The 10,012-nt window shown below is 31.8% G+C and overlaps 1 protein-coding gene across 1 annotated transcript in view; it reads left to right on the top strand.

Moving 5' to 3' along the window:
• LOC106478176 (anillin-like) overlaps nt 1-10,012 on the top strand; it is a 30,481-nt gene that overhangs the window by 3,316 nt on the left and 17,153 nt on the right. The window contains exons 2-4 of the mRNA XM_022381722.1: nt 1,449-1,838; nt 3,472-3,659; nt 5,465-5,551. Coding sequence (XP_022237430.1) covers nt 1,449-1,838; nt 3,472-3,659; nt 5,465-5,551 — 665 coding nt within the window. The remainder of the gene's footprint in view (nt 1-1,448; nt 1,839-3,471; nt 3,660-5,464; nt 5,552-10,012) is intronic.

The following is a 10,012-nucleotide window of genomic DNA, read 5'->3' as shown; positions in this document are numbered from 1 at the left end:
CAAATCAGCTCACTCTTACCACACCCACCTGTCACATCCCCTCTTTCAGGATTTGTTAATAGTTCTCTCTTACATTTAATACTATATTAATTATAACCAATAGAGAGCCAAAGTTTTCATCTATCAAATGATGTATTATATTATGTTGTTTTCTGAACAGAGAATTGTCAGTTATTCTTTTAGTACAAGCTTTGTTCCCATGAGAAACATATCGACTAGCTAGGATGAACTTGTAACGGCTCTTGTCGCATAGTTAGAATGCCAAAAAAATTGTGATAGTGATGGGACATTGTCTGCTCTTTGCATGTTATTATTCTACGTTGTTTGGTTCATTATTTAATTAAATAAAAATTATTTAGTGCACCACTACCATTCATATAAAATAAAAAAAAAGGAGGATTAAGTGTCATCGACAGTCAACAGCAAAAAAAAGAAGATCCAGGTAAGAACTTTATTTTTTGTTTTTTATATGTATTCTTTATTTATTACTAGAATAAAATACCCATACTCTGCTGTGGGATTTCAAGGTTCCCTCATGATTCACAGAGGCTTCGATGTACCAGTCAAGCATCTCCATTATTTTAATTACTTCTATAACTACCCCAGTGCATCAATTCTTTAATAGATTTGTCTATTGTAATTTCCCAAACTTAATTCAACACTTTTTAAAAGCAAATGGTTTTAATTTAGCTTCTAAGATTCGTTTTTTTCTTCCTGTGTTTTTATTTGAATTTTCCAATTCATATTTCCTGTTGTTTTTTGCCATTTCCCAAACTTAGTTCAATTCAACTTTTTTTAATAATCTCTGATTTGTATTTTTCTTCTAATGTTTGTGTTGAAAAAAAGAGTATTTGGCAGATAAGTACCACCCAGGTGTACACCCTCAGGGTCCACTCAGTATGGGTGCAAAATTTCAGGTTTCTAGGTTCTTTTCTCTTTGAGTTATGGCAGTCACAGACCCACAGGCATGCCATTTTATTATTATAGATAGATACTTCACAAAAAATCTATTTTTTTGTATGTAAAAGACTTGCAGTGTTTACTGAAAGTCTGCCAAATTTGGTGAAGATGCACATGCTATATTAAAAGTTAGTAGTATCACAACTATAATAACTTTAAATGAGTACAAAGTAGGCACATGGTCAGTCAATTTGATCGAGTCCATGTAGAGAGAGTTAAGCACTTTATGATCAAAAACCTACTTATCTGGTTATTTTACAGGATGCATGTGTCATTGTCAAATGCTTTATCTGTATGGCACCTAACTATTAAAAAACTTATACCTAAGTTGACTTGAAATACACACACACACCTATTGTGATTAAAGTTAGTGTATATTAATGTTTTACAGATTTTCATTGCTGTTACTTTTTTTCAAGGGTGTTGTATTTTGCATTTTATGTTTAAACATATGTTATGAAGATCGTATTATATTTTATCTTTGGTAGACAAAACTAGAGGTTCTTCTTCTTCATCAGACTTTCCTAAACCTCTTTCAACATACTCCCAGCTGTCACAGCAGCTACAAGAGAATGTTGATCCAGCTAATCTCCCTCTGGCAGCACGGCGTGCATTATTTGAGAAGGCTATGTATGATGACAATGGTAAAGTTCAACAAGAGCACAGAATTCCAGAAACATGCACTGTGGCTGTTAAGGCTGCAATGTTTGATAAGAGTAATATCAAAACTGGACAACTAGTTGCAACTTCTAACTCAGTAACTTACACTGCACAGAGTGAACAGGTCAGCCAACCATTACGACAGGATACTTGTGTTGTGACCTCAACTAAAACAGCAGGTGAAGCTTCTTCATCAAGTGCAACTGCTTCTATCAGCAGTGAGTTAAAATTTGTAAATGTATGTTAGAATACTTTGCCCAGATGAGAACACTTTTCATGCTTATGAGTGGTTTAACTCCTCTTTTATCATAACTTTTACAAAAAAATATTACTTTGTGCTGGATGATTAATTGATATTATCATTAACCTATGAGCCTCAATTAGTGTTGTAAAATAATCAATTAAGTAAAATCAGTATTTTTGATAATTATTACAACTATTTAATTAATTCAAGGTTGTTCAGCATAATTGATTAATGTCATGACTCACTATTTTCTGTTACTTCAACTATCCAGGCCTCATGTAGGAATAATTGATTATTAAAAGTAATTGATTAATGAGCCCAGTGATTAATTTATTATAAAATTTCACTAATTGCCTACTTCTACTTTGTGATAGACAAAATTAACTGATGTAACTGAGCAAGCATGGCACCAGACTTTTGTGGCCTCTAATGAATGAACACCTAGTGGGTTCCATTTTCTCCAATTCCCTCTCTTTCTGTAGTTTTCAACTGAAATATAATGTGTGTCACTTGCATTAGAAGCACTTTTGTTAGCTGTCTCACTGCCAAAAACAATGTTAAATTAGTGATTGAGCCTGCAGTTTCTACAGATTTTCTTCTTTTGTAGTCTTTTCCTTCAATTTTTGAGATTTAGATTTGTTTTTGAGTTTCCTGTAACTCAAAACACTCAATTTTTTTTCTCAAGTAAACAGTATACAGTAGTCAAAATTTTATCTTTACGTAAGACTTTATTTCCAGCTACCAACAACATAATCCTGCTAGATTCGTCAAGGTTACCATCCAATGATATTACACCAGACTCATTTTCCCCCCACCAACAGAAAGTGAGAAGGCAGGATAATGGAAAGAATGGTCGATAATAGGAAGAAAGTGACATTAAGACACTGACAAAGAGCTCCGAAAACTATTACATCATACTGATCATTTAATATGGCAAAAGTGTGTTTAGTCCTGTAGTTTTAATCTTTTAGTGGGCCCTTCTGTAACATTAGGATCCTGAGCAAATGCCAGTGTGCCGACACCCAGCCTGTAACTGAGGGTGTGTTGCAAGGTGGTTCTTTTTCTTGAAGGTGATGGTTTATTTGTTATTGTTATTTTTGCTCACCTGATTGAAATAAAGAACTTCATAGGTTTATGAAACAGTTTCAGTCCCAAAATTAGGTTAGCTATATAGTAAAAACTTGGTTTATAATGTGTACTTTGAAATACTTGTAAGTTTTAATTGTGTTCTTTTTACAAACCTGACTAGTCCAATTGGCAACTTAGCCACTAATGAGTTAAAGGCAGGTACCTGTATTTTCTTAGGTATAGTTGTTGTAGAATGAAACTTGTATAAGTATTTAAACTATATATTGAATTAAACTTCAATAACATAATATTTGAGATGCTACACATTCTGCAGGGTAGTTATAAAACCACCACTTGGAGCAGTTTAGGATGAAAAGTATGAGTGCAGTAGTGTGTGTTCATGTAGAATGGACCATGCAAAATGTGTATGTAGATATGTGTTTATGAATATTTATTTTTTATCATTCTTTTCACAGACAAGTCCTGTTCTGTAACATCTACATGCTCAAGTACAAATTCTCTTGCTTGTAAAAATTTAGGAACAAATAGCAGATACGTCCAAGAACAGTTTTTGCAGAATGACCAAAAAGACTGGAGTGGTAATGGAATTTCTGCCAAGACCAAAGATGAAAGACGATGTGAGATGACTGCGTTATTGAATCGATGGGAAAAGGCTTCCTCCTCCTCCAGTTGTCCTGAAACTGTAAGGAGTGATTATTCTAATAGGGTAAATGATGTAGATTACTTGAATTATGATATTTTTAATAAATACAGTCATGTGAATTTGTTTGAATTTGTCTTAAATTTATTTCTTATTAACTGTGGCTAGCTGGCAAAAAAGGCTGTGGATTCTAGTATGAGCCAGTGACCATCACAAGGCTGGCATTTGTTTTCCTAGTAGATAATCCATTCATGATTATGAATATAGAGACCAGTTGTAAACAATGATTAAACATTACTTAATAAAAAGCTAGCTATTAGCTCAACATTTATGTGGGGAAAAAACAAACTGTGATTACCAATCAATAAACCACTCTCCGTGGAAACTGTCCGTGACCTGATTCAGGGTGAGATGGAGTCCTTCATGTGGCCCAGGGTATCTCTCCGGGAGATGCTTATTTGAATTTTCATTCTGAAACGGGATATTCTGAGGAGAATTTAGACTCCCTGTTTCCTGCTGCTCCTTTCACTAAAGCTTCTTCTCCTGAGAACTCATCTGATCAGCCACCTTCTGCCTAATTGGAACTTTAGGGTTGTTTTACATGCTTTATCATGTCATCCCTTCGAACCCATGGCCTCATGTTCATTATATCACTTTCCCTCACAGTTTATTTTTTATTGCTGTTAGCTTCCAGATGCCGTCGTTCTGATTTATTTGCCATTCCTGTTCAGCAGACTCTCTATCATTCTGCCTATGTTTTGCTTTATCTCGACCGATCATTTATTCCAAAAGCTTGTTGCCAGAGAAGGAAAGAAATCTTTTTCTCCTATTCATTTACCTGGTATTTCTCATCTTTACAGTAGATCAGACCTGGATCGTTTATTCTGTCTCGCCAGGATGCTGAGATGTTATGTGGCTCATATGGAACCATTTCGAGGCCCTAGGATACTATTTCTTGTGGTACATATTTGTTCTCTGCAGACACTTTCTGTATGATTTCTGTCCTCACTGGCCCCTCCACCTTCTCAATGTGGGATTCCAGCTATTAGTGTCAGTGGAGGTATGTTTGTTGTGGAAGTTATCATTTTCCTAAACTGAAAATGTATTTCCAAACATACTTGCTTCCTCTGATACTCTCCCTCCCCACTAAGAGCTGGTGTTAGTGACCAGAATGAGATAAGTTGTGAAAAAGTGATTTTATTGTCTGCTTATATATAGTACCTGCATAGAGTACATGTGAGGGCTGGCATAAAGTTTTGCAAATTAGATATTGCAGACGGCAGTCGAGTGGCGTATATAAAGACTGGAGCAAACAAACACACTATTAGATGGCAAAGATGAAGATCGAGAAAAAGCTATTAGTGTCAGGAGAGGTAAGTATGTTTGGACATACATTTTCAGTTTAGGAAAATGATAACTTACAAACTTATTAGTTCTTGATTGATCCGTGTATTCACTTTGTACCACTAGAATAATGAGAAACAAAATGTTTACTTGAAGTCTGTGTTTTAAACATATTACAACTCAGTTTTTGATAAATTTAAAGGGGTAACAAAGTATTTGGAACACATTATAATAAGAATTGGTTAGTGTTGAGAAAAGCATAAATTAATACAAGAAGCTTATAAGTAGCAATAATGCTTGGAGACAGATTGAATGGGTAATGATTATTAGTCTCAAAGTGAGTTCCTTGTCATTGAATTATTAGTAGCAAGTTTTGTTTACTGGAAATATTGATCTTTTGAAAGCTTCTTGCAATTATTGAATCTTTGTATTACTTATATCAAATAATTATAAGAAAGAAATGGCTTTCTTAATAGTTTTTAAACATCTAGTAATATTTGTTTATGCATGTCTTTATATTTTATTAGATAACTGACATCAGCAGACCTGAAGTCATGTTGAATGTGTTTTCTGACCTTGTGAATGAAGATCCAGAAGATTTAAAAACTTCAGAGGTATGATTTGTTTCTGAAACATTGTTCTTAATGTATAAAGCTGTAAGTAGTTGCAAGGAGTAACACATACGTTTATGATTGGATAAAGAACGAGTAGAATTTAATAATTATAAGTGTCAAAAAAAAAGACTTCTGCTGTATATATATATATATATATATATATGTGTGTGTGTATATATTAGTAGTAGTAATAGTTATGCTATTACAAAATGAGAACTTATCATCATGTGTAAGTGGGCAAAAGTTCAGTAATCACAAAACAATGAAGTGAAAATATTTTGAAATGTAAACCAAAAACATGCAAAGACATGCTGGAAAAAAGAAATGTCAAAACCCGTATGTATGTGTGTGTGTGTGTGTATATATATATATATATAGTTGTCTTGGATTTTGTGTATGATTATATTCTTAGTATGATTATAATTAAATGAATAGAATATGATACAGGCTTTGTTGCATATATTATTTGGCCATATTACTTATAGGCCTTTTCAAATCTTAACATTGGATACATTCGTTAGGATTCTAACCATTTCTTTTGTGTCAGTCTATCATGTCTTTGTACTAGCTATCTATTATTGATATTTAATTGCTAGTAATTTGATTATGTGCAATACCAAATGTTGCATCACTTGTCCTGTTTTAGACACTTATAAGTGTTTTGTAACAAGTGCTTCTTGTAAATTAAAAATTGTGGTTTATCTTCTTACTTGTAGAAAATATCTTAAATATATCAGTAATACTTTTGATACATCACGTTTACAAATGAATTTCCATTGATCACTGTGTAAACATGAATACGTTAATTCTTTAGAATTGGAACATTTTTGGATTCATGCACTAGAAACTGCAGTTATTGATATTTTGAAATTATTGAATAATGAGGGAGAATGCTCTGCACTTTGGAACCATAGGTGTATTATGAGAGTGACAGTAAAATTCCACAGTTGTTTTGGAGTTGCTGATAAGTGCTGTTGACTAGTTTAGCAATTCAAAATTAGGAACAGTTAGTTCATATAGCCCTTGTATATTTTCATGCAAATATCCAAAACAAACAAACTTAACAAATTAGTAAAGATTAAGGAAAAGGAAAGTGATAAGCATAATTTCTGGATTATAATAATGAAATTATTTAATAAAAACTGGTAAGCTCAAGTTGTAAAAGGTAGTTCAAACTTACAGTTTTATCACTTTAAATATAAAAATTTCTTTAAATGATTTTTCTTGTGTTGAAAATTTTTTGGTTGATAAATTTGTTACTTTAACCCTTCAAGAGAGTAATAGAACTTCTTTTAGTTGTATATAAACATTAAAGAATTTACAAGTTTTAGCATTTATAAAAACTTTCTCGTCTTTAAGAATCAAATATATATGAAAAAATTATGGGGATTCCAATGGCAGTTAATCATTCAATATGTATTTGTAACTTATGTTTTTATTTTTATGAAAATATCTTTATGGGAAATGACTACTTTTAACCCTTTAGGATCTAGTAGGTCAAAGTGCACATGTCACAACCTTTTACATAGTTACATTCAAAATTTAAACTACTTTGTTATCAATGTATATGTATAAAGTTGGCATCAGAACATTATTAATTAATCATATTTTACTATTATTTAACCTTATGATCTTAATTTTATAAGAAAATATTTAAAACTCCTCAAATCCCCTTGTTCACTAGGTCTTCCATGTTCTCTAATTTATTTACCACCCCTCCAAGAAGTATGGAATTTATTATAAATTACTTATTATAATAGTTATTATTTAGGCAAAGCATAATTTTTATTGCCTTCAGTCTCATTTGGCTTCAGAGCCATAGACTAGAAAATCAGACTCCTCCTGCCATGTTCACATGTCACATCCTCTTTTTCACCAGTTGCCAATAGTTCTCTCTGATGTTTCATACTATATTATTTATTACCAACAGAAAGCCAAAGCTTTAATCTATCAAATGACTTATTATATTTTGTTGTTTTTTGTACAGATAATTGTCTATTTTGCTTCCAGTTCAAACTTTATTCCCACGGGAAACACGTTGATGAGCTGAATTAAATTTTTAATGGCTTTTATCGCATGGTTAGAAAGCCAGAAAAATTATGATAGCTACAGGACACTGTCTGCTTTTTACACGTTATTATTCTGTTGTTAGGTTTGTTATTTAATTAAATAAAAAGTTATTTGTTGCAGTAATAACATTAGTATTAAAAAAAAAAAGTAGGGTTAAGTTTCATCGATAGTCGACAAAAAAACAACACACGTAAGTACTATATTTCTTGTTTTTCATGTGTATTGTTTATTTATTATTATAAAAGTAACTAAAATGTAAAAATTATAAACTTATTAAGTTAGATGAGGTTAAATTAGATAAAGAAAAACAAACAAAGAATTTTTCATGAGATATGCTCTCAAGCAGCCTGTGCATTACGTAATTTGATATGGTAACATGAGCTGCACATTCACCAAGTGATTTACAATGTGTATGTCAGGATTATTAGTTGGACATGGTTCAAAAGATAATAAAATTAAGTATAAACTAGCCATATTGTGTAAAACATTTATGGTAGTTTTCATGCCCATTGCTTGAATTTTCTTTATTATATCGTTTTCATGCATGCCATTTAAGCTACGTTTTCTTGCAGGCATTATGTATTAGATCAATAAATCCTGCTCTATTTGAAAAAATTATATGTGGTCAGACAAACAAACTCCTGTAGATATAACTTTATTTAATCAAATTACATGTAAAGAAAACAATAAAGTAAAGTAACGAGTGTTCAGAGTATAACACGGTTTTATGAATTGATACAAAGAAACTCATAAAAATGATAAAAAAAACCTGTAGTAAAGAAAAAAATAGGTAAAAGGTGTTTATAGCAGTCTATGAAACAAACCAAAGTTAAGGTATTGCAAAATACAGTAAATGTAAAGTTGTAATAAAGGCAAACTTAGCTGAATATACAGAAATGTCTGAATACTTGTTCACAAAGTAATAAGCATATAGATTTGAACGAACTCAGCATGCCTATTTTAGATTTAAAAAAAATCAAAAAGCCCATACCAATTGTATTTAGTGTAACGTTTATTTTTTTTAGGAAATTAGATGTGGGTTAAGAGTTGTTTATGTGAAATACTTTGCAAATAAAAAAACTAAAGTTGAAATAAAAGCCAATTGTCACGTAATGACAATGACATTGTGCCGTCATGTACCATACTCATTGCATTGAAAAGTTTGACTAAGCAAAAAAACAGGTAAATGATACCGAATTGAAAAGCCAATATGCAACTATGCAACCCAAACTTCTTGGACAAAGACCTTTCTAACGATGTGAGATTTGTAGCATTTTTATGAAGAAATTTGCAAGAAATGTTCTGGACAGTAAAATGCAAGCATATTATTTATATAGATAGATGTATATTGTTACAAGCTTCAAGCTATTTAGGATAAACAATTGTGGTTTCTTGTTAGAATTTGCAGTCATTCCAGAAAGAAAAAGAGGGTACTTTAGAATTTTTTCTTAATATTTTTATGGTGGTAATGAGGTTGGTTAACTCGACCAACCATATATATAGATATAGTTTAGAAGATAGCAGATAGAATATAGAGAATTTCCAATAAGGATAGCTGTTTCATATATAATATTTATAAACTAATGTTTATTGGAATTATTTCATCTTAGATTTTTGAGTTATGATGATGTTTTATTTTTACTTTCACATTTAATTAGTTAACCTAAGTATGTGTATGATTCACCTTGTGATGTAATATAAGTATATAGTATTTGACTTGAAATGTGTTAGTTAACTGTTAAGAACAGACGATATGTTACTTCCATTAAGAACTTTGGCTGGGAATACTTTATGATCCTTACCATTTAGTGTTCATTTTGTTTCTTGCAGCTTTGACATTTCTACTGCTGGAATGTCTAATTCAGAAAGAAAGTTTTAGTTACCATTCAAATTATCTTTTTAATTAACACTTGCCACACTAGCCAACCCAGCATCTTGATGTAGATCCAAAAGGTGAGTCCTTCCGGAAAGGTTTGAGTTGTTTTGATCAGACAAACAGAGGTTTGGCTCTAGTTTTGAGGTCTACGTTGCTGGACCAGACCTGTGACCTGACCCCAGACCATGAGAGCCAACATGGAGAAGTTAACTTCTAAATATAAAGTAAAATGATGTAGCAATGAAACATGCCTGAAATGTTCTAGATGTGGTTTTCAGCATGATGGTTTAAGTGTAGCAATTAAGCTAAACCGTGGTCGGATGAGGGAAGAACTTATTTATTTTTACATATATATATATTTATATTCTTACCCAAAAATACTTTTATTACAAAATCAAAAGTGTTGCTTATTGGTCAAAATGCTTAAGATACATCCATTTGATATTTATGTAACAAGACAATTTTTAACGTTTTCCTGTTAAAAATCAAGAACACAAGCTTAAAATTACTTCTAC

Source organism: Limulus polyphemus, unplaced genomic scaffold (assembly GCF_000517525.1).
Source record: "Limulus polyphemus unplaced genomic scaffold, Limulus_polyphemus-2.1.2 Scaffold187, whole genome shotgun sequence".
Lineage (NCBI taxonomy): Eukaryota > Metazoa > Arthropoda > Merostomata > Xiphosura > Limulidae > Limulus > Limulus polyphemus.
The sequence above is the reverse complement of the archived record's forward strand: the minus strand, read 5'-3'. Positions and strand labels throughout refer to the sequence as shown.